General features: G+C 53.2%; 1 protein-coding gene across 4 annotated transcripts in view; it reads left to right on the forward strand.

Moving 5' to 3' along the window:
* The window catches only part of STARD8 (StAR related lipid transfer domain containing 8), a 40,888-nt gene extending 18,044 nt beyond the window's left edge, over window positions 1-22,844 (forward strand). For 2 of the 4 annotated variants that reach the window (XM_032330010.1, XM_032330013.1), the window contains exons 2-14: window positions 9,413-9,484; window positions 11,628-11,709; window positions 12,661-12,724; window positions 13,889-15,303; window positions 15,917-16,090; window positions 17,136-17,295; window positions 17,740-17,938; window positions 18,616-18,826; window positions 19,111-19,225; window positions 19,485-19,709; window positions 20,686-20,903; window positions 21,004-21,180; window positions 21,332-22,844. In XM_032330010.1, the coding sequence (XP_032185901.1) occupies window positions 9,413-9,484; window positions 11,628-11,709; window positions 12,661-12,724; window positions 13,889-15,303; window positions 15,917-16,090; window positions 17,136-17,295; window positions 17,740-17,938; window positions 18,616-18,826; window positions 19,111-19,225; window positions 19,485-19,709; window positions 20,686-20,903; window positions 21,004-21,180; window positions 21,332-21,449 (3,230 nt within the window). In that variant the 3' untranslated portion in view covers window positions 21,450-22,844. Of the gene's footprint in view, window positions 1-9,412; window positions 9,485-11,627; window positions 11,710-12,660; window positions 12,725-13,888; window positions 15,304-15,916; window positions 16,091-17,135; window positions 17,296-17,739; window positions 17,939-18,615; window positions 18,827-19,110; window positions 19,226-19,484; window positions 19,710-20,685; window positions 20,904-21,003; window positions 21,181-21,331 lie in introns of those variants that run through there. The other 2 variants (XM_032330011.1, XM_032330012.1) reach the window with 2 other exon arrangements.
* Window positions 22,845-24,216: the final 1,372 nt, after the last annotated feature.

The raw sequence follows: 24,216 nt of genomic DNA on the forward strand, positions 1-24,216 counted from the left end.
CTGGGAACTTGGAGGCTTAAGTGATCTAGGCATGCCAACCTAGAGCACAGTCAGGCATGGGAAACCATGACCACTTGATGGAAAAGTTGATAGAACTTAGTGATTAAATACACAAGTTGAGAGAGGACAGACCAGGATGACTGGTAGGTTAAGCCTGGGTGTTCGGGTGCCTTGGGAGGCAGGAAAGCCAAAGAGCCAGGTTGGGAGGGGAAGATGGATTTGGTCTTGGTGCCCACTGAACCAGTGGGTCTGCCACTCAGACTTACTGGAGTCTGCCAGAAGAGTGTGCAGGAGGAGCACAGCTCCTCTACTGAACCAGCCAGGGAGAGTCATACACACTCCAGCTCTGGGTTTAGATTTTGGTGAGTGGCCACTAGGAGACAGAAAAACGGAGGCCCAGACAGAGTTGGTGGCTTGCCTGAGGTCACCCAACAGGTTTCTAGCACAGTTAAGGCTCTTAGAATGTAGTTCTCTTGACCTTCAGTCCGATAATCTTTCCAGCCATACCGTAGTGGAGAGCAGTTACCGTTGGTCTACCGTCTGCCCCAGACTAGTTAGGTGGGCATCTCTTGCCTCCAGCTTGGTGACTGGAGGTGTTGGAGTAGTGCACGGCTTATGAAAACACTTGTCCTTTCTTGTAACCATGACCTTGTCAGAGCACTTGGGACTGGGTTGGGGGCAGGATTCCCTGAGGGTAAGAAAGCTAATGGAGTGACTGCCCCTGAGCAGGTGGCAGCTTTGACCTTCACTGTCACAGGAAAGCCCTGGGCTGGGTCAGAATGCCCACTGCCTGCTTTAACCCTGCTGTACCCAGTGACAGCCTGGGAGACCACAGACTGGACTCTGGTCTCAAACTTTTAAGCAGCCCTGGGAGGCCAGAGGCCTGGTTTTGGTCCCAGTACCCTCCTGTTCCTCCCTCACTTAAAGCTGTACACCAAATCTCAGACTACAGCTCCGTCGGGGAGAGGGGTGCAGTTGGGGATTTCTTGTATAACTTCCATGTTTTTAAAAACTCTCAACTCAAACTGCCACCTGTCCCTGGCTGACCTGCAGGATCAGTGTGTCCACAGACAAGGGACCTCCACTGAATCATGCATCCAGTCTTTGCCTCATCCCTCAAGACATCTTCAAGGAGTGGGTGCCTGAGGCCCCCAGGTAAGGTGGAGGCTGACCTTGGGGTCACAGTTCAGGACTGGAGTCTGCCTTTCTTTCATTGTGGGGATTGTCCTGGAGCCAATATATTTCTAGACATTGCCAAAGGTCCCCCAGGGCATAACGTTGTCCCTGGGTGAGACTCCCTGAGGTCCTGTGGCTTTGGTGCAGATGTGCAGCATTAAGGAGAGAGGGATATTTGAATGGAGAGCCGCACGTGTCAAACTGCCACTAGTCAGCCGGAAGATGCAGTGGATTCACCATGCTGCCACCCAGCCGCATGGTACTGTCCCTTCCTGGGCTGTGTGTGTCGGTGGTGCTGCAGTTCTGATGGGGAGACTCCCTTGCATGGGCTTGGGAGCTTGGCATCCAGCTGCAGCTCTGGCTAAGATTGACACAGCATCCCAACAGGTGCAGCAGGGGCCCCATGTCCTGCCTGTGACCTAACAGGCTTGAGGCCAGCCAGTGGCTAGCGCAGCCAAGCTGGCTGCTTAAAATCCAGCAGCCTTTCCTGTGCCCCTGCCTCCTGTGGGGTTTGGGATGTGGGATGAGAGCTATTTTGGTCTTGCTGCTTTCCCTCCCTTTGCCCCCCTCGCCCATGAGAATCGAGTAAGAACTGTCATTCCTGCTATGAGCAGCAGTAGTGGGGAGACAAGTGTACCCAGTGTCCCGCCGAACAGGGTACTGCAGACCCCTCCCCCCCACCGAATGTCCCATTCAAGGTCAGGAAGTGAAGTCTTGGCAGTCGTAAAAGTCATGACAGCTGTTAGTATGAGCCCTTGTGAGAGCTCCTCTCCCTCTGTCCCTTGGTCGGTGGGGGATAGCCAGACAGTCACCTGTTGCAGCATTTGTGCAAATTTGAATGGAGCCCCACCTCTGAGGGATCCAGGGCTCAAGGCTGGGTGGGCACCCTTCTTGTGGCCTAGGCTCCTTAGCTTATATCCTTACAGGAGGGTGAAATGAGCTGCTAATAAGCATTTGAGGCCAAGTGAGATCCAAGCCCCCTGCCAGAAAGACAACATCTCTTCCTTAGACAGGATCCCTCTCTGGGAGTGAAGGTGGGAAAAGGAGGAGGGCTTTGCATTTCCCAAGAGAAATGGGCCAAGAAGCCATTTGCCAAGACCTAGCATTTCCCAACTATAGTAATGGGGCCGGGGTGGGGTGGGGTGGGGGGCTTCTGCCTACCTGGAATACCAGCTTGACCTTACAAAGTCTACCTCGGAAACTTGGGTTGTCACACAGACATCAGCATCCCAGGTCTTTCTCTACTCCCTCAGAATGCTGGCTTTCCCTCCTGTGCTCCCTAAAGTTGGGAGAGACCATGCTGATCCCAGACCTTGTTTGGAAGACACTCGTCCTACAGTGAGGGCCAGTGAAGGAGATGTTTTTCCAAACATAAAGCAAAGTAAGGTAAAGGAAATTGGCACATTTGCTGAAAGATTCTTTATGGAGTAGGACAGCTAACTGTTTGACTAAATTACTTTCACAGACACCCACAGACTCGCCCTCCCCTGTCCCACCACATGCATTCGTATTACCACTCATGGCTCTCTTGCTCCTTGTCTGGGGCCTGGAGAGAACATGGACCAGTGATTAGAATGGGCCTGAGTCTGGCCTCTGGCTAGACTCTTTCCAGAGACCTATGCTGTGGCTTTTTGGCTGACTGTGTTTGTTCAGGGCAGTGGTGCTCGCTCTTGCCTGCACTCAAGAATCATGTAGAAAACTCTCAAAAACAAATGAAAGCTTTCCCATAGATTCTAATTTAATTGGTAATGACTGGGGCCCAGACATGGGAATTTTTAAAAAGAGTTTATATATTTATTTGAGAGAGAGAGAGAGAGAGAGCACACACACATGCACATGCATGTGCTTGTGAGCATGAGTGGCGGGGGGCGGGGCAGAGGGAGAAGCAGACTCCCCACTGATCAGGGAATCCCAATGATGATGATGATGGTGTCACCACTGCCTAGGATCATGCCCTGAGCCTAACCGAGGGAGCCACCCAACTAACCCCCAGGTCCTGGAATTTTTAAAAACTCTCAGACTATAATGTGTGGTCTGAGTTGAGAGGTTACTATTTTGGTGGTAACAAGGATCCCATTGACTGGGGCCTCTGTGACATCCACCCATTGCTTGTCCTGGGTTCTGAGTCTTACCTGGTACCTATGCCTGGAGATGGGTTTTGGGTTGGGAAAGAGTAGGCAGAGTGGGGTCTGAGCAGCTCTCTCATAGCCCACTGAGTGACCACAAAGTAGAAGGACTCAAGTCCCCTGAGTGTGGCATGAAGAGGGTGGGGTTGGTGATATTGGCTCGGTGAGGCCCAACCTCCCTCAACTTAGTTGGCAATTGCTTTTTCTTCCCCTCTTAGCTCATGCTCACTTTTTAAAAAGTAGGACAAAATCTGAGCTGAGGCTCACCAACTGTGAATGTGTGCATACCAAGGTCAAGGAGTCTTTAAGTTTTTCTTTAAATTCCACTTAGTTAACATACAATGTAATAATAGTTTCAGGAGCGGGGGGCAAGTTCAAGTAATCTTAACAAAAATTGTGCTCTCTAATGATAACTTTCATACAGCCACTTTCAAAACCAGGCAAAACCTGACCCATTCCATGCAATAACCATGGAGGTAGGCAGGAAAGCTTTTGGTCATCACTACCTAGTTCAAAATCCAAAGCTTAGGGAAGGAAGCAAGTTGGCTAAAGTGACTTAGGCAGCGAGTAGGGGAGCTGGCTTGATGGGAAAAAGCTTGCTCTTCGACTCACTTATCTATCATCTTGGAGCATGATTGCATTTCCTCCGTGGGAGATGTTGCTCGCCCTTTCCTGAGTGCGTAAGCTACCCTTGTTCATGCAGCATTTCTTAGGAACAGAAATGCTTTTCTCCGCGTTCTCTCCTTCTCAAAATAGAAGAGAGCTCTGTGCTAAGAGGCTCCTGGTACATGGCCTGTTTAAGTGTAGGTGTAGATCATGTCATTGACCTCTAAAACCTTCTCCTGCTGTTCAGCCATTTTTCTTTGACACTCCCTCCAGGAAACCTGTGGGCATGGCCTTGAGACCTAATTTGATTCTGGAGCTTTTGAGTGTGCCCCTTGCTCTGATTCTTATGGCTCAGATCACCTGGGACCATCCCCGGGTTTAGAGTCTGAGCCTAAATCTCTGTGGAATCCAGCTTGTGCCAGCTGAGTGCCATTCCTGACCTGTCCCAGCACATCATCCTAGCCTTGGCCAGAGCACAGCCTGCAAAATATAGCAGTTGAAAACTGCTCAAATCTGTACATCTGGACACAGAAGCAGGACAAGGGGACACAGACATTCCTTCATCGCTTGCATCGGCCTGCCCGGTGTCACTCTCCCTGCCAGGCACAGAAGGCAATTCTGAGTCTGGAACACCTGGGCCCTAACCTCAGGGGAGTGGACTTTGCTGGGGGTGAGTGGTCACTTCTGGTCCCAGCCTGGGCAGGCTGGGGTGGGTGGGAGGAGTAAACGCAAAGTACTTTAGCTCAGTCCTTAATCACCAAGATATATGTCTCCGACTGCTTCATCTGGGAGGGAGCCTTAGGGCCTCCCAGACCTCCACGAGGTGGTGTAATGCTGGGAGGCAGTGTCCCTGACATCCTGTTGGGTAATAACCCATTACATTCTCCAGATTCCTGCCAGGGAGTACTTGCTGGGGATTCAGTCCATAGCCCTGCTTCAAACTCCTTGGCTCCTTTGTCTTTTGGAGCTATTGTGGCCTCTTTGAAACGTCTGCCTCTTAACTAACCTCACTTCCCAGAGCCATTTGGCTATAATTTTGACAGTAATGTGGATGCAGCCACTTTACAGACCCAAAAGGAAATCCCAGCTGGGCCTCTTTCTTCTGTTTGTTCTTTTTCCTTCAGACCCTTCAGTTAGTTGCAAGTATTTATACTGTGTGTCAGGGGTTTTTGGTTATTGTTTTTTTTTTGTTCTCCCTCTTAAGTATTTAACTTAATGCTCTCAGTAGCTATTCCAAGTAGACTCTATTACCTCCATTTTACAGAGGGGGAAACTGAGTCTTACAGAGAGAGGTTAAATAACTTGCCCAAAGTCAGAGGGCTCATGACTGGTAGCACCAGGATTTCAATTCAATCTTGTAACTCTACTCTATCAGAAGGGTGGAAAAAATTTAGGGGACATGGAGTTGGTTCCTTTGAGTGTGGGCCCTTGGTTTACCTGGCATTTGAGGGCAGGTGGCATAACTCCATGGAAAAGAGAACTGGACAGGAAATGAAAAGATCAGGGTTGTACATGAACAGATATTTCTCCAAAGAAAAATCCAGATGGCCAGCAGGTGCATGAAAAGATGCTCATCATCACTTACCATCAGGGAAATGCAAACCGAAACTGTAAGGAGATACCATGTCACACCTGCCAGGATGGCTAAAATCAACAACACAAGAAACGCCTGTTGTTGGTGAGGATGTGGAGAAAGGGGAACCCTCTTGCACTGTTGGTGGGAAAGCAAACTGGTGCAGCCACTCTCAAAAACAGAGTGGAGGTTCCTCAAGAGTTAAAAAGAGAACTACCCTATGACCCAGCAATCACACTACTGGGTATTTACCCAACGGGTACAAAAACACTAGATGAAAAAGGATACATGCAACCCTATGTCTATAGCAGGATTATTTACAATAGGGAAGCTATGGAAGCGACCCAAGTGTGATGAATGGATAAAGAAGATATGGTGTGTGTACACACACACACACACACACACACACACACACACACACTTACAGTGGAATACTACCTAGCCATAAATGAGAATGAAATCTTGCCATTTGCAACAACATCGATGGAGCTAGGGGGCTTATGCTAAGCGAAATAAGTCAGAGAAAGACAATTTAGGAAACAAAACAAATGAGCAGAGGGAAAAAGAGAGAGCAAGCAAGCAAGAAACAGACTCTCAACCATAAGAACACACTGGAGGTAGGTTACTGGAGGGGAGGTGGCTGGGGGGATGGCTGTAATCAGTGATGGCGATTAAGGAGGGCACTTGTAGTGAGCACTGGGGGATGCATGGAAGTGTTGACTCGTCATATTGTACACTTGAAACTAGAATAACACTGTATGTTAAGTAATGAATTTAAATATAAAAGAAGGGGCGCCTGGGTGGCTCAGTCGTTAAGCCTCTGCCTTCGGCTCAGGTCATCATCTCAGGTTCCTGGGATCGAGGCCTGCATCGGACTCTGCTCAGCGGGGAGCCTGCTTCCCCCTCCCCCTCTTCCTGCCTCTCCGCCTACTTGTGATCTCTCTCTCTCTCTCACTCTCTCTGTCAAATAAATACATAAATAATCTTTGGAAAAAAAAAGAAAAAGAAAAGATGAAGGTTATAGTCTCAACTGTGACACATAAATAACTGTGGGAGTTGGAAAAGCCTCTTGGGCCTCAATATGTCCCATACTATAACTTTTTTAAAGTGCTGATTTGGGGGCATCTGGGTGGCTCAGTCAGTTAAGCATCTGCCTTCGGCTCAGGTCCTGATCCCAGGATCCTGGGATCGAGCTCCATATCGGGCTCCCTGCTTAGTGGGGAGTCCACTTCTCCCTCTCCTCTGCCTGCTGCTCTGCTCTCTCTCTCTAGATCTCTCCAATAAATAAATAAAATCTTTTAAAAAAATGTTGATTTGGAGAATCTCACCACAGAACAATTAAATCAGCCTCTGAGGATGGGGACCCAGGAAACTGGTATTTTTTTAAGCTTCCTAGCTGATTGTAATATGCATCCAAGGGTGAGAATCCTTGAGCTAGGTAATATAGGCCAGTGCTTCTCAGACTTTAATGTGCATGCAGATCAACTCAGGATCTAGTTAAATAAATGTCAATTCTGATTCGGTAGGTCTGGAACTCTGCATTTCTAACCAGGTTCCCAGTGATACTGATGGCTGCCGGTCCAGGGATCACACATAGAATAGCAGGAGGCTTGAGGGCTCTAGGTAGCAGTGAAAGAACTTTGTGCCCACTTGTGTGACCTTGTTTCCTTCCCAACAACCCTGGCTAGAGCCTAACACAAGAGGAGCAGGTGGCTCGCTACTCTCCTGTGGGCTCTGCCTCCGTGGCTTGGGTAGATTGTGTAGGTATTTGAGATGTACACTTAATTATTGCACTCTCCCACCTCCTTCAGGCTTAGGAAGGAGCCCAGGAGTCACGGACAGGCTAGTGCTTCTCTCCTTCCTTTCGCTCTTTGTTCTGCTGCTAACCACAAAGGACTGAGTGGACTTTGAAGGTGTGTCCTTGCCATGCAGGCCAATCTCTGGAGTTCACAGCCCTGCCTGGGGTGGCCATCCCAAACCCATGGTCCTTTAGGGGTGACTGTTTCCTTCTGTGCCTGCCTTTCTGGAAACTCCTAGCAGATCCCTCCTTCGAGACCTTCTCTTTGTCCTGATGATGGGATAGCAGAGCTGGCTTCTGGCAGGGGCTCTGAGGATGGATAAGGGCCTTCTCCTGGGGCTGTGGTAGGATCAGAAGACAGGGAGATGGTTATGGCAACTGGCTCAACTGTCCTTACAGCAAAACCATGTCCCTGAAATGCTTCCTGGGCTGAGGCAAAGTCCCTTCCAGCAGCTCTTAGCACAGTTCTCCCAGACTGCCTCTTGTCTAGAGACCTGAGTCCTCTCCCAGGCCTGCATTGCCCCCTGCCAGAGGGTCTGGGGGACTGCTGGCTGAGTTCTGTGGAAACAAATGCCTTCCAGGACCTCTCAGAAGTCCTGATGACCCTTAGATCTTTGTCATAGGTTAGAAGGTTGCAGTAACAAAAAACATGTGCATGTGCACAGATTCGGGTGCATGCACAGACTGAGGGGCCTGTCCATGTGCATGTACAGGAGTGCCATCCCACATTGATATTCATGGATCATGGACCTGAGCAGACTTGGCTGCAGCTGTGAGCAGAGGGAGATGCTGGGGGTGGCCCTCACTCTGGGAAATGCACCGATGTTCATCTCCACCGCACTCCTGTTTGCCCCCAAAGCTGTCAGGGGAGCCAGAGCCTTCTCCCCTCCCCTCCTCAATTCCCCATCAGTGTGTGACCCTTGAGAAGCCTGTTGTTTTTTCTAACCAGCTTCCACCTTTCTGTCCTCTTCCCTCCCTTGGCTCCCCACCCGGCATTCTCTCAAGTACTGTTTTGTCTTTTAACTTTCCGGTCCCAGCTTCTAGGGCCTCATCCTGGATTTTCCTGCAGGAAAGCCCTGGAAAGCAAGAGCTATCCCAGTCTCAGAGAAACCTCACCAGTCTCCTTGGAGTCCCCTGGTCGTGGGCGCTAAGGACCAGGGCTTTGCTGATGGTATTCAGCCCACCCGACCTCCTTTAGTCCAGGTGCATGTCTCTGCTGAGGCTAGTAGGGGTGCTGAGCCTTCCCAGCGCAGAGGTAGGAAACTAATCCCACCACTGCCCTCTAAGATTCCCACGGGTCCACACTGCGTCATCAGGACAATCAGCACTGGATTATATCACATAGGCCTAACCACTGGGGAGAGCTGGAGCAGTCCCAGGAGGCTCCCCGGGGAGGGAGGGCTAGAAATCGATGATGATGTGTGGCCAGGGAGGGTGAGCACCGGGGAGGCTGCCAGATCAGAAGGGTAGGAGCCCTGAGGAGGAGTCAGACTGAGTTTGAACTCTGGCTCCAGCACTGCTACTTTGGTCAACTGTGAAACTATGGAGGAGTCCCTCCCTTCCTGAGCCTGTCTAGAGAGCCATAGAATAGAGAGAATACAACCTTCTTCATGGCATGTTTGTGTGTGCTAAGTGAGATTCAGTTCTCAAAGTGCTGGGGAATATTACATAGAATAATGGTGGGAAAGAGAAGGCTAAAGCTTGAATATTTTGTATCCCTGACTGGAGTAGGATGGCCTCCCCAGGGCCACGGAAGGGGGACAGCTTCCCGAAGAAAGGAAAGGTGAAGACACAGCTGTGGCTTCTTCCCCCAGCAGTACTCCTTGACTCCTTCCTTTCTTGGGAGTTGCTGCTGGTGGGTTCTGTTCTTGGGTAGGTATGGTAGAGTGAGAGGAGCAGTGGGACAGGCAGAGAGTGAGGCTCAAGAAGGGTGTGCCAGGACATACAGAGGGTTGGGTGTGGGAAACTGAAGGTAAATCCTAGCAGCGAATATGCCAGACCTCACCATGTTCTCCTTGCCATTTCTGGATCACGAGAACTCGAGGTGAGGCAGTGTACACCCAGGGTGGCTCCATGCCAGCACCCAGCTAACCCCATTTCTTGGCCTATTTCTGTCCCTCTGTTCCATTTTAGAAGCTGAGGCCAAGAGAGCATGCAAGTGGCTCCGAGCGACAGGATTCCCTCAGTATGCGCAGCTATTTGAGGGTAAGGCTACTCTGTTGCTCCCCTTTCCCTACCCCCAAATCTTGCCTTATCCCTCTTGTTTATTGTTTGTAAAATGAGGCCAATCAGATCCTTTCTCCAACCACACAAGAAGCTGTGAACATTGGTCCTGCTCCCATCACGACCCCATCATCTCCAGTGGGTCACTCTGATTGGCTCTCCTAAGCTCTGGTGTCACCACTATGTTCAAGTACATTGTCTCAGCCAGGTGCCCCTGCACTATACTGCTTCTGAGGGTTGAGCCTCCGCATGGCCAGAATTTCTGTTTCCCTTCATTCTTCTGTTTTTCTTTAGAGTTGTTTATATTTGTTGTTCTCACTTTCCCTCTTCTTCCCACACCTCCCACTGTACCCTACCTTCACTCCCACTTTGCCAACAAAACAATCCTTGTCCAGGTCGCTGTGGACTTGCACATGATCAAATTCAGTGATCCCTCCCCAGTCTTAATCTCTTAAGAGCTTTCAGTGCAGTTGGCCACTCGCTTCAGCTTCTGGAACACTCGCTTCAGCTTCTGGAACACTCGCTTCTCTTGGCTGCCTCTCTCTAGCTGCCACTGTAAGTCTTCTTATAATAGACTCTGCTTTCTCTAACTGGTGTCTAAATGTTGGGGGTATCCCCGAGCCCAATCTTGGCCCCTTTTCCCTCTCCACCTTTCTTTCCCAGGTGATCCTTCTCCAAGTACCATGTATCTTCTGGTGCTTCCCAAATAGTTCTGTTAGACCTCATTCCTGAGTTCCAGATTCATCTAGCCAACCGCCAGTTCAGTATCTCATCTGCCTGATAGGCATCTCAAATGGAGCAGGTCTCAGTTCCATCTGCTGCACTCAAGCAAGCCCCACAGCCAGGAATCACCCCTGAGTCCTCTTTCTCCTTCATCCTCCATTTCTCCTCCAGCTGGTCACTTTCTCCTTCCATGCTATCTATCGAATCAGTCCACTTCCTACCACCTCTGCTGCCACCTCCTTCGTAACCCACCATCACTGCTCTCCTGCCTTAGAGCACCGGCCTCCTTCCTGCATCCCCCTCCTCTCGCCTCTCACCGGCCCATGGCAGCCAGAGGGACCCAGCGAGCCTCGGGCCTCACTCTGTCATTTCTCCGCTGCTTTCCTGGCACACTCAGAATTAGGGTAAGCTCACATGCTTTATTCTGGCCAGCAAGACTATGTCTCCCAACTTCTGTCTAGTCCCCTTCCATTTGCTCGCTACATCCCAGGCTCCTTCCTACCACTCCTTCACACCTTCCCTTCCTCAGAGCCTTAATGTTAGTCCTGCCTGAAATCCTCTTCCCAGGCTCTTGGCCCAGCCAGCCCCCTCTTACTCTGCAGGACTCGGCTCAGAAGTCACCTCTCTATGAGTGTCCCCGACCCCGCCAGCCTTCCTTGGCCCTATCATCCTGGCTAATGTTTTTTTGTGGCATTTAGAACTGTCTTATCTTGTTCCACACACGGTCTCTCCATGAAGGCAGGGATCATTTTTATCTCATTCACTGTTTTATCCCCAGTACCTGGCACCAAGTAGGTGCTCAGGTAAAGTCAGTTAAATGAGAAAGTGGGTTTCTTTTGGCAGTCAGGCAGAGAGGTGTGGGATTTCCTGGATGCGTTGTCCTCCGACCCTACTCCTTCCTCTCTCCCCTCCCCTTCCTACGTCCTAGGGAGTGGGCTCTCCTGTTTGGACAAGTAGGAGGAAATGAGGTATTGTTTGGCTGCACACTGCCCTCTCTGTCCTCACTCTCTCCCTGCTCCCACTTCACCTTGGGCCTGGAAAGAGGTTCCCTGTCTGAGTAGCCCAGGATTCAAAGGGGACTGGGGGCGGGGGGAGGGCGCGAGCTTGGCTCTTGACGGTCACCCAAGTCCTCGGGCCCGCGATCTCCCAGGGACCTGCTTATTGCTGGGTCCTCTCATCCAGCTCAACCCTCCTTTCCCTCAACCCTGGACTTGCCTCTGATGGTCAACCCCAAGCTCCCTGGGCTTCTCCTTTACTCCAGGCTTGCTCCTTCTGCTTTGCTTTTTGCCTTCCAGCCTCCTCTCTTCCCTGGCCTCCCCTTTTTCCTCCTCAAGGGTTGCTGGCACTGAGTTTCTGACCTACTACTACCGTGACTCATCTTGGCTTCTTTTCCGCCATACAGAAGGTCTGTTTCCTCTGGATATTGGCTCTGTGAAGAAGGACCACGGTTTTCTGGACGAGGACTCTTTGGGGGCCCTGTGCAGGTAGGGGGCGCTGAGGGCCAGGCCTGAGAAGTCAAGGCCCGGCTTGTGGGCTTCCCTGGGAAAGAATCAGTCCCCAGCCCTTTCACCAGAGGAGGAGCCCAGCCTGTAACAAAGCTTCTCTGCAGCAGTCATACTGCTCACTCTGTTTTCTGTGTCCGTGACTCCTCGCCACACAGGCACTCGAGCCAGAGAGCCAAGATCTGGCCTTGATTCATTTTCTCCCTTCAGTTCCATTCCCCAGACATTCCTCTGCTTTGTCGCCCCTCTGCTTACACTGGTTTGGGCCGTGTTTCAGGCCAAACCACAACCTTTTGGATCCAGTTCTGTAGCCTACTAACTGGCCTTCCTGCCATTCCCCTCCTCACCCTGATCCAGACTCTCTACGGCTCCCAGTTTCAGCTTCCAAGCAGGTGCCCCTCCGCTTGGTGTGTGCAGCTGCCTACAGAGGAAAGTAAAGCTTTTTAAACACGAGGCAGCTTTGCAATCGGGCTCTGACCAACCGTATCAGCCTCAGCGCCTCTGTCACACCAGCACTGGTCTGTTTACTGACTGTTTTCCTCTCTACCTTGTCACAGCCTCTTGTGGAAGCCTGTGATAGAAGTTCCCAGTTTTTTTTTTTTTCTTTTTCTCCTTCCGAATCCCATCCCCCTTTGCGGAAGTTCCTTGTCCCACCCTCTGTATGGCGGCTGTACCTCCCTATATACTGTTCTTAAACTTGCCCCATCTCTGTCGTGGTTTATTGTGCATATATGAGCTCCCAGAGGACAGAAGCCACGATCTCCCTAGCACTGTGTCTGGCACTGAAAGCTTCCTGAACACCAGGTCTTTGGAGATGTTCTGATGGCTCAAGCATGTAAAGTAGTGGATGGCATCTTGGGACTGTCTTGGTAGATCATGCCCTGCAGGCTTTGGCTGGGACCCTTGGTTGAGTGCTGCTTTCTTTCCTTACAGGAGGCTGATGACCTTGAACAATTGTGCCTCAATGAAACTGGAAGTTCACTTTCAAAGCAAGCAGGTGAGTCATGGCAAGGGTGGGGCCTGGGGACTTGTGGCACCATGGGGGAACCCAGGATATATGCAGACCACTTGCAAAAGTAGCTCCAGGGTCCTGGGACTCTGGGGTGTACAGAGCAGTGCCTTGGTCTAGCCTGGGAGTGAAGTATAAGGGACTCTATGATCCTTCTGTGTTTTGGCAAGTGTGGCTTAGAGGTTGGAGTATGAGAACAAGTACCCTGGCCCGTGGCCTCACACACCCGCCTCGGTACCCCTCTCCCCACTGAGTTTACTCATAACCTGATCCAGTGATGGCCCTTCCTCAGGGAAATCTATCTGCCTCGTCTGCTTTGTGATGGCAAGAAATCCTTGCCTAGGGAGCAGAGACAGAATAATGTGGTAGAAAAATCATAGTCTATATGAGCTGAGGAGTCAAGATCCCCAGCCATGTCCCCATGAGGTCTTATACCCCTGAGCCTCATTTTCCCCATCTCTGCACTGAACTGGAGGGGAGCATTAATAGCCTCAAGGGGCCTTTCTGACTCTACCAATGTGAGACTGAAGAGACGGAGAAGATCCTCAGTCCACATGTAGCCCTGATGACCTCATCTTTCTGTAGGGTCCGGCTTCATGGGTTTCTTCTAGGGCTTTCTCCACTAGAGATCTGGAGCCAGGAGGTTCAGCTAAGCTGGACTGGGAAACAGGAAACCCCTGGAACCTGGTCCCAGCTCTGCCACCAACAGCTCAGTGGCCTTGAGCAAGCCTCTTCCCCTCTCTGGGCCTTGATTTCCCCATATTGCAAAGGAGAGAATTAGAAAATCTTAAAATCCCCTTCTAGTTCTGGCATTACATAGTTCTAATCTAAGACCATAGCCTAGAGGCTTGGGGAGCTGCTGAGGACAAGAGGTCAAGACACCTGGATTCTAACCCTGGCTCTCTCACTGACTCACAGCATGCCACTGTATGACCTTGGGCAAGTGGCTTCTCATTTGTGGGTCAGGGTTTCCCCATCTTATTCTGTTGCTTCCAGAGCCAGCTCCCCACCTAGGACATGTCCTCTGTCAGAAAGCGGGGCCCTTTGCCTCAAAGTCCCCCAAGAGTTTGGAGGCAGAGTGTTGGGGGTACCAACAAGGGCTTGGGGAGTGGACTTCTCTGACTTGACCTGACCCCATGGTTCCGTCCCCAGAATGAAGACTCAGAAGAAGAAGAGCAGTGTACCATCAGCAACCATTGGGCTGTCCAGCAAAAAAGTAAATTCTGGTCCCACGGAGGGTCCTCTGACCTGCTGGCCCCCCCAAGCCCTGGCCTGCCGGGGACCTCCAGCTGTGAGAGTGTCCTCACAGAGCTCAGCGCCACTTCCCTGCCAGCCATCACTGTGGGCCTATCACTGGAGCCAGAGGACCTGCCCTCACCCTGCCATGTCCCCAGTCCAAGTAATCAGCTCCTCCTTAGCCCCACCCAGGGCCAAAAGGGTCCCCGGGACAAAGCCAAGAAGCACCGTTCTCGTAGCTTCCTTAAGCACCTTGAATCTCTCAGGCGGAAGGAGAAGGGTTGTGGTCAGCAAGCAGAGCCTGAGCGTGGCCCAGCCACCTTAGAGAAGACCAGCAAACCCTCCTCTTTCTGCAGTCGCCGCAGTTTCCTCTCTGCTGGATTCTACAAGGCCAAGAACAGGGCGGCCACCTCAGCTGGTGACGGTGGCGCTGCAACCCCAAGGGCCTGGGAGGCCTGGCCTGTGGCCGCATTTCAGCATCCACAGCGGGCGCACCAGGGTGACTGCCTTGTACACGTGCCCAGGGACCACAAACCAGGCACATTCCCTCGCTCCCTGTCCATTGAGAGCCTGTTTCCTGAGGACGGACACCGCCTGGCAGATTGGCAGCCAGGGAGGCCCCGGGGCTGTGAGGGGCGTCGGGGCTCCTGTGGCTCCACAGGCAGCCATGCCAGCATCTATGACAACATGCCCAAGCTGTACCCAGCGGAGCCTGTCCTGGCTGGCGCTGAAGCTGAGGAGGAGGAGGAGGGCAGCAGCAGCTATGCCCACCTAGATGACATTCTCCAGCATGTGTGGGGGCTGCAGCAACGGGTGGAACTCTGGTCTCAGGCCATCTACCCAGACCTGCGGACTAGAGAGAAGGAAGAGGGGGAAGAAGAGGAGGAAGTCATTTCATCCGTAGAGATGGCCATGGTTGAGGTCGGAGGGCAAGCTGAGGCTCTGGCCCAGGTGGAGGCTCCAGCCCGCCAAGGGTCCTCGGCCCTGGGCCAGGCTGATGTCCAGCCAGTAGTCCCAGCTCAGATTCAGGTTAGGGCTGAGGTTGAGCCCCTGGCACAGGCACAGGCTGAGGCCGATACTGAGGCCCTGGGTCCAGCCCAAGATAATGGTCAGGAGGCGAATTCAGGTGGAGAACCCACCTCAGCCTCCAGCCTGTCTATGGAAGAAGGACACTCCATTCCTGACACCGTGGCCTCCTCCAGTGAACTGGACAGTAGTGGAGCCTCTGCGAATGAGCCCGAGGCCAGAGGCTCACCAGCTGAACTTCGGGCATCAGCACCACGTGAACGACGAGATTCAGGCGTTGGGGCCTCGCTTACTAGACCCTGCAGGTGGGAGTTTTGAGCAGGGGTGGGGACAGAGGACTCTGTCATGTCTCTCTGTCTCTCCCCATCCCCGTCCCTCCTCCTCCTTCTCTTCCTTTCCCTCTCTCCCTCATACAACTCTCCCTCAAGCCAGTATGTTAGTCCTGAGGCCCAGGGGCAGGGTCTGTGTTCCCTCCAGGTTAAGTTCAGGGCCTGCCTCTGCTGTGATTTTGAGCAAATTCTAGCTCCTCTTTGGGCCTTGCTTTCCCCATGTGCCAATCAAAGGTATTAGAGAAGACGGTCTCTCATCTCCAGCTTTGCCACCTTGGGTTCTCAGAGCAGCCCCTTTGCTGCAGTCTTGGAAGCAGAGTAATGGTGCTGCTTGTTGGCCCTAGATGGCCCTAGATGGGCCTCAGCTCTGGGCCACCCACCCCGACGGCATCTTGGCCACCAGACAGCCCTGGAAACTGGCGTTCAGTATTTCACCCTGGGGCCCAGTAGCAGTGCTGACAGTGGTCGTATCTCCCCGCATTTGCTTTCTTTGGGGGAGAATAAAGGGACCAGAAGAGTGCAAACTTTCCTAAGATTTATCTGCACCTGTTCCCTTGGCCTTCTCGGCCCACCTCCTATCTTTTATCAGGAAGCTCCGCTGGCACAGCTTCCAGAACTCCCACCGGCCCAGCCTCAACTCAGAGTCCTTGGAGATCAACCGCCAGTTCGCCGGCCAGATCCACCTCCTGCACAAGGGCTCACTGCTGCGGCTCACCGCCTTCATGGAGAAGTACACTGTGCCCCACAAGCCAGGATGGGTCTGGTGAGCACTCCTGGGCCACAGAGGGTTGGTGGGGAGCTTCTTGCCCAGGTCCCAACTCCCTCCCTGTTCCCAATCCAGGACCCTGGGAGGGTCAGCCCCCAGAAGGTGGGTACAAGTAGGAGGGGCCCAGAAGCCAGTAATGGTAGGTTGTGCTAGGCAGCCGGAGAGGCTGAGGCCCGAGAGGCCAGCATGGCTTGCACATGTGTCTGTGTGTGTGTATGGGGGGGGGTGCTCCTGGGATGTGTGTGCATGTGTGTGCTGTGTGCAAGGAGGAGTGGGGGTAGGGGACCCTAGGTCCTCAAGCCGCACCTCCTCCATCCTAGCCTCCAGGCTGCCACCAGTGAGATTGTCCTGAAAGGCAGCTTTAGTTGCTGCTCTCCTGATAAACACCCTTCGTGCCCCCGTCTCCCTCTTCCCTCCCCCACAACCACTGCTGGAACCAAAGAAGGTCCAGCTTCCTTCCTATCATGACCCTTTCATGTTCTGGCCCTGCCCCAGCTGTTGGGTTCCTTAGCCTGCTGCCCTCAGGCAATGCCACCAGGTAGGCCACTGGGGTCATTGCTCTTCCCTCAGTATGCCATACTCTTTTCTTCCCCTGCTTCTTTGCCTTTGTCCATACTATTCTCTCTGCCTGGAATACCTTTTCCCCATTTCTTCTCTGGGACAACACCTACCTGTCCCTCAAGAGCCTGCTGAATGCCCACATCCTCCCTGAAGGCTTCTCTGATCCACTAGGTACAGTTCCCCTTCCTCGTAGGTCTTCCCCTAAGTTCTTGCTTGTTCCACCCCCGACCACATATAGTGTCCCTGCCTGTCGATGCAGTTATCCCCTCAAGCAGCCTGAGAGCTCCCTGTGTTCCTCTGGGACTCCCTAGGGCTGGGCCCTGAACAGGTGCTCAGGGAGTGTTGGCCCTGGGGACACGGTGTGTTTCTTACCCCACCCGCCCCCATCCCTGCCCGAGACACCTGAGACTGCACAGTCTCCAGGCTACATCTGGACTGGGCCCATGGCTCTCAGTGGACCTCTTGTTACTGCCCCAAACAGGTCAGTGCCCAAGTTCATGAAAAGGAACAAGAGCCCAGACTACCGGGGCCAGCACGTGTTTGGGGTGCCGCCCCTTGTACATGTGCAGCGCACAGGCCAGCCGCTGCCGCAGAGCATCCAGCAAGCCATGCGCTACTTGCGCAGCCAGTGCCTGGACCAGGTGAGCCCTACTGGGGGACCTGCAGGGAGACAGCCCTGGGGAAGAAATCCAAGGCCAAGGAACTGGGTGGGGGGACCACTGGGGACTTTCTAGCCCACGAGAAACCTTTCTGGACTTTCCTGAGCTGAAGCTCCCCTCTGCCCAGCTCTCTGCCCACTTCTTTCTGGCCCAGGCACTGTAGGCGCCATCTGTGGAAGCCTGCCTTAGCCTAGGTCCTTTTCCTGCTCATTCCTGCTACAGCTATCTTTCTCTTTGACCTTGAGGCTGTAACAACCCTTCTCTTTGGTGTTGCCATTTTCCAGGCAGGAAGCCTGGCAAGCTTGGAAGTCTCTGGGGTGGACTACACTCCTGACACCCAGCCTGGGCCTGGCCTCATCATAATCTTCCTCCCCACCCCACCCCTGCCCTGCACGTCTCCCTCCCTTCCTTTCCTGCATGGGCCAGGTGGGCATATTCCGCAAGTCGGGGGTGAAGTCCAGGATCCAGAACCTGCGCCAAATGAATGAGATGTCCCCAGACAATGTTTGCTACGAGGGCCAGTCAGCTTATGATGTGGCTGACTTGCTGAAGCAGTATTTCCGGGACCTACCAGAGCCTATCTTCACCAGCAAGCTCACCACCACTTTCCTGCAGATCTACCAGCGTGAGTCACCTGCAATTGTCGCCAGATGCCTGCCCCGTTCTCAAGCTCCCAGAATCCTGGGGCTTGTGAGAGATAAACCCCATGTGGGCAAATCTAGCCATACATAGGAATGAGCTCGTTGGATGATCTGCTATCTGGAGTTGGAAAGGCCCTACCACCCTTGAAGGGAGACCACATTCTTAAAAAAAAAAAAAAAAAAAAAAAAGGATTTTATTTATTTATTTGACAGAGAGAGAGAGAGAGAGAGAGAGAGAGATGGTGAGAGAGGGAACATAAGCAGTGAGAGCTGGAGAGGAAGAAGGAGCCTGTCTCCTGAGCAGGGAGCCCGATGCAGGGCTTGATCCCAGGACCCCCGGATCATGACCTGAGCCAAAGGCAGACGCTTAATGAATGAGCCCCCCCAGGCACCCCGGGAGACCACATTCTATTCCCCAAACCCATTATACAGAAAGATGGTCTAAAGCCCTGAGGAAAGACAGGGGCTTCCCTAAATGTACATTGTCCATTAGAGTGGGGTTTGGTCTAGGACCCAGAGACCTCCCAGAGCCCATCTTTACCTTTTCCTCTCACTGACTTCCTTTGGGACTGCTGTGCCCTCTGCATTCCTAGAAGTAGGAAATTTGTTGCCAGAAGCTTTAGGGGAGTAAGAAAGCCCTTCTGCCATTCCTTTCTCACAGTCCTCCCCAAAGATCAGTGGTTGGCAGCAGCGCAGGCTGCCACCTTGCTGCTCCCTGATGAGAACCGAGAGGTCCTACAGACCCTGCTCTATTTCCTAAGTGACATTGCCTCTGCTGAGGAAAACCAGATGACAGCCGGCAACCTAGCCGTGTGCCTGGCACCCTCCATCTTCCATCTCAACGCCTCCAAGAAGGATAACCCCTCACCCAGGTGAAAAAGGGCAGAATGTAGTAGGGCGCGGTGTGATGTGGGAGCTGGAGGGTTTGGCTCCCTTTGGATGGCAGGCCCTCTAGGGCTGGCCCTGCAGTTCCCAGGCATAACCACAAGGGGTCAGCCTGACTCTTCAGGGGCCTGGGACTGCATGGATGTTTTCAAAGCAGGTCCTTCTAAAGGGTTGCAGTTATTTTGTGTTGATTGGTTTGGGGGGGGGGGGGCTTGAAGCCGGCCATATTGTCTTGAGCCAATGCACCATCCTCTCCTCCCCTGCCCTCCAGGATCAGGAGCAAACGCAGCCTGGTTGGCCGGCCAGGCCCTAGGGACCTGAGTGAGAACATGGCTGCCACCCAGGGCCTATCACACATGATCAGTGACTGCAAGAAACTTTTCCAAGTGAGTAACCCTAGGCCCAGATCAGGGGAACCACCAGAACAGAGCTTCACACCCCCGGTCAGGGGCAGGGCCCAGCTTGACACGTACCCCCTCAACTTCCCACTCCTGTCCTATCAGGTTTTTTATCTACCTCACTCCTACAGCCAGACCTCTCTAGTGGCCCTGAACATGGACCTGAGAGATCCCATGGGTTCTGGGATGGATGGGCCCCGAACCTTCTGTTGCTGCCCATGGCCCCAGTGTGTGTGTGCTCTCCCAGGTCCCCCAGGACATGGTGCTGCAACTGTGTGGCTCCTACAGCGCAGCTGAGCTCAGTCCTCCTGGGCCAGCCCTGGCCGAGCTGCGGCGGGCCCAAGCTGCAGGTGTGAGCATGAGCCTCTACATGGAGGAGAGCATCCAGGAGCTGCTCCGCGATGCTGCCGAGCGCTTCAAGGGCTGGATGAGTATGCCAGGGCCCCAGCACACGGAGCTGGCTTGCAGGAAGGTAAGGAACGCAATGCCCGTGGCTGCCACGGAGCGGGTAGCGTGGGCAGTGCACGCAGGGAGGTCAAGAGGCCCCAGGGAGGGAGCCACCCTGCCAGTCTCAGCATGCCTTGGCTTGACCTTGGAAGATGTCAGCTGGAAGAGTCGAGGACCTTAAGGAACCAGGACCCTGATGAGACCAGGGGCTCTCTGTTGGGCATCATGGGCCAGAATTCCTGTACCAAAGCCCCACTGCAGACATTTCACTCTTTGCAGAGCCTCGCCTCTCGTATCTTTCTGCACTATGGCCATGCTGAGCCCCTCACACTTGCACCTTTGGGCTTCCGCCCCTGCCGTCTTGCTACTTGGGCTGACCTGGCCTGAGCATTACCTGTTCCAAGCCACAGGAAGCCTTGATTTGATATGCCTTCTCCTTCATTCAGAGCCTCCTGTCATGTCCCAAACTGGAGATGACTTCTCTGTCGTTGTCTTGGCACTAGCCATCTTCTTTCTTGAGTTGCAATGACAAGTAAGACTGCAAGCCCAAGGTTTGCTCTGTTTGCGCCAGTCATAGTGAAACTTTCCTTATGGGATGGGGATGAGAGGCTCTGATTGCTATGCCCTTGGCCTCCTGCCTGGGCTCGATGGTGAGTTCCTTCAGGACGATCACCATCTTCTCTTCCTGTTCACCTCCAGGAATTCTAAGCCCCGTGTCCCTTTCATGGTAGAGCCTAGTAGGCCCCAGAGGATGTGCGTCTCAACATCTCTCTGTGCTTTTGACTAGGTGGAGAAGCAGACATCCAGAAAGGACTGAGAGGACAGGGCACAAAGGGACAGCCTGTCTGGATGTGGCTAGGGCTAGCAGAGCGCCCCTGCAAGACTTCCATTTTCAGGAGATAAAATGAGGACAGCCTGGTTGGAACCGGGGGATGGGGGTGCAGAGTGGGTGTTCTCCGGCTCTGACGGCTGTCCCCCATCCCCACTCCCATGGCTCACAGGCACCAGACGGGCACCCCCTGCGTGTGTGGAAGGTGTCCACTGAGGTGGCAGCCCCTCCGGCCGTGGTGCTACACCGTGTTCTGCGGGAGAGGGCCCTCTGGGACGAGGACCTGCTGCGAGCCCAGGTGTTGGAGGCCTTGATGCCCGGCGTAGAGCTGTACCACTATGTCACCGACAGCATGGCACCCCATCCCTGCCGTGACTTTGTGGTGCTCCGGTGAGGGGTTCTGGCTGGCAGCCTGCTACACATGGGGGACTAGGGAGGTGGACCAGGAATGGATGCCAGGAACCTGACTGTGCATGTCCCTTTCCTGCAGGATGTGGCGCTCCGACCTGCCCCGTGGTGGCTGCCTGCTAGTCTCCCAGTCCCTGGATCCTGAGCAACCGGTGCCAGAGTCAGGGGTGCGGGCTATGATGCTCACTTCCCAGTACCTCATGGAGCCTTGTGGCCTGGGTCGCTCCCGGCTCACTCACATCTGCCGTGCTGATCTCAGGTACTGGGTCACCTGCAGCCCTGGCACTCTCCCCACCTCTGTCCCATGCCGTCTGTCCCAGGGGGCTGAGGGCAAGTCCTTTCTTCCTTCCTCTGGGCAAGGGCTCCAGGCCATAACCATGGCTCATGCTGGCCTGCTTCTACCTCCACAGGGGCCGTTCTCCTGACTGGTACAACAAAGTCTTTGGGCACCTGTGTGCCATGGAAGTGGCAAAGATCCGGGACTCCTTCCCCACCCTACAGGCAGCTGGCCCTGAGACAAAGTTATGAGCGTCACTCCCTACCAGGCCCCTTGGCACCAAGGGAGAAGGAAAGCGGGTAAGGGGAGGAGAGCAGCCCTCATGTGTTGCTTCCAGGGGCAGAGCGCGGCCCTTGCTGATCTGGCAGCCTCCTGTCCCCTTGGCTGCCTGAAGCTCTTCCACATGTATAAGGGAGGGGAAGAGAATTTCAAGTGCCCTGACTCTACTCCACCTGCACCCAAGAGCCTGTGTTCTGTCCTCCTAAGAGGGAGGAGTCATTTTCCAAAGAAGACGACTGCTGCGACACTACTGGCCCACAACAAGGCACCATCCATCTGAAACCTTGTCAGCTCCCCCACCCGCAGGGGGAAGGAGATAGACAGCAGGGTGTGCGTCCAGGTCTCTGCCGCTCAGGGAGGCCAAGCCATCCTTTTGGGTGCTCAGTTCCCTTTGAGGTTGGCAGGAGGCTCTGATCCTGCCTTTGGGTCTAATATTTGGCTCTGAACTGGCTTTTTCAGAGAAAGGGAATTAGAGAAGGTGAGCACAGGGCAGCCCAACCACCGTGAACTGTTTGATTTGTGTCAATACGATACTGATTTTTACGAGGCTGATTTAAAGAGTGGCACTAGCAGTAGGCAGCAGGATGGTTTGGGGCAGCCTGGGATATGGGAATGGGGGTGAAAGGGGGCTCCCTTTCTCAGGTCTCAGGATACCAGTGAACCAGTCTCCCTGGCTTGGGCCCCCTACTTTATTTGCCACTCGCCAGTGTCCTGTGTGGCCTTTGGTCACATACTCTTATGTTTGGAGAGCAAATGGGCTCAATCCCACTACATAGGCCCAGCAAAAGCAGACAGTAGTGAAGAGACACATATCTGTGTCCATGTCCCTTCTCCTGCTCCTCCTGCCTGTGGTAACAGGCTGACACAAGAGCCCTGTCATCAAGCAGAGACCTGGCCCCTGCTTCAGGCAGCTGGTCCTCCAGATGGAAGGGCCGAGTGTCACCTCAGCCAGCTGCGGCTTGATCTAAACCTGATCCATCCCCACCCAGCAGCCATCTTGGCTTATGTGGAATTCCAAATGACATTCAAATGCCAACAGGTGCTTCATTTTTCTTTCAGCTCAGTGAACTGGAGTGGGATGGGTTCCAGCCAATGCTGTAATTTTTAAGCCTATTTTATTTGTACCTATAAATACTGTACAGTCAGAATATATATATATATGTATTTGTGTGTATATATATATAGATAGATACATATATATGCACATCTGTATATGCACACGTATTCTATTGTGAGTATATTATAATCCGTGGGCGCGAGCAGGGGTCAGGAAAGCCTGAGGGGGACAGGGCATTTAAGATGACGGAGGCTGAAGGCAGGAACCATGTGACCCCTCAGCAGAACAATAAAGCAATACTAGAGATGGACTTTGGTTGTGTGGCTGTCTTCCCTGAGATGATGGGTTAGGGACCAAGGGCAGGTTACAACTGTGGGCTTTGTGTTAGTGTCAGAAATTGTGAACATTACCGGTGTAGGATTTGGGGGTAGGCCACGGTAGGATTGGGGAGGGCCTCAGTTCTTCTCTTTGGGAGGTGATTTGGGGGTGGGGATTGTGGGACTCCCAGAAGCCAGGGTGTGGGCAGAAGCCACAGATTTCTATCCTATCCCTTGATCTGGCCAGGGTCTCCAGTCTGTGTGGCACACAATCATGACCTCAGGCATCCTAACAGTAGCCCTAGGGAGAAATGCCCCTGGCTATGCTTTCCTTCCTTCACCTGCTACCCACAGCCCAGGCTTCAGGATGAAGAGTGAAAAAACCCAGCCCCTGACAGCTTGGAGACCATGTTTTCCCCATAAAGCAGCCTAAGAGAGGTCAGAGTGCCCGAAGGCAGCCTCTGGTCTGGCACCAGTGGCCAGCAAAGCCCAGGGGGCTAGAAAGGCCCCCTCACCTTTATTTCCCTGAAGGAAAGGGGTATCTTGGCCCCACTGCTGTGGCCATAAAGTTCCCAAGCTCCTAGGGGCTGCTAGAGAGGAAGTATAGGCAACGCGATCCAATCTATGTTTGTACCCATTGAGTGCTGCTGGGTTGCCTGGGGCAAACAGGTCCTGCTGCTCTCCCTCTAGCTGAAGCTCAGCCTCCTCATGGGCCAAGCAGGCCAGTGACAGCTTGGCACAATGCTTGGCACAAGCTTGGCTCAGTAAAAGTGTTGTGTTGGGCCTGCCCTGCTCCACCTGGACAGGTTGGGTGGGGCATCTGTCAAGTCCCACTTCTCTGTTACCTTTCGTTCTCTTCTCTTGGGTTCGGCTGTCCCTACATGCCTTTGGCCTGTCTTCACTGCTGCCACCTGGGGATCTCAGCTAGCCTCAGGAGGGAGTGAGGTGGAACAGAGGTCCCATCAGCACTTTGCCTGTGGGAGAACAGTGGAGTTACCCCTCATTTCAGTATGGGAGATGGGAGATGGCTCAAGCCGTGATGGTGTTAAGGGACACTAGGGGGAAGCTCCAGCCAGTAGTTTGAGGCAGACAAGAGCAGCCAGGGGACCTTCTGACCTTTAAGCACCACCTGACCTGGTCACGGAAGGAGGCTATGGCAATGGTACAGAGCATAGCGTTGAGCATGCTGTCAATGGGTGACAATCACAAGGAGACAAAGAGTTGTGTATGAGGGGGATTCTTGGAAGAGCCAGAGAATTCCTCCCACCTTCCAGCTCTGGACCCATGCCCGGCACCAACTTCCCAGGGTGGTTCCCCATATCTGGCATTCTGGGAGAGTTAGTGGCAAGTAAGGGAGCTTCTCTG

Source organism: Mustela erminea, chromosome X, assembly GCF_009829155.1.
Source record: "Mustela erminea isolate mMusErm1 chromosome X, mMusErm1.Pri, whole genome shotgun sequence".
In the NCBI taxonomy this organism is placed as follows: Eukaryota; Metazoa; Chordata; class Mammalia; order Carnivora; family Mustelidae; genus Mustela; species Mustela erminea.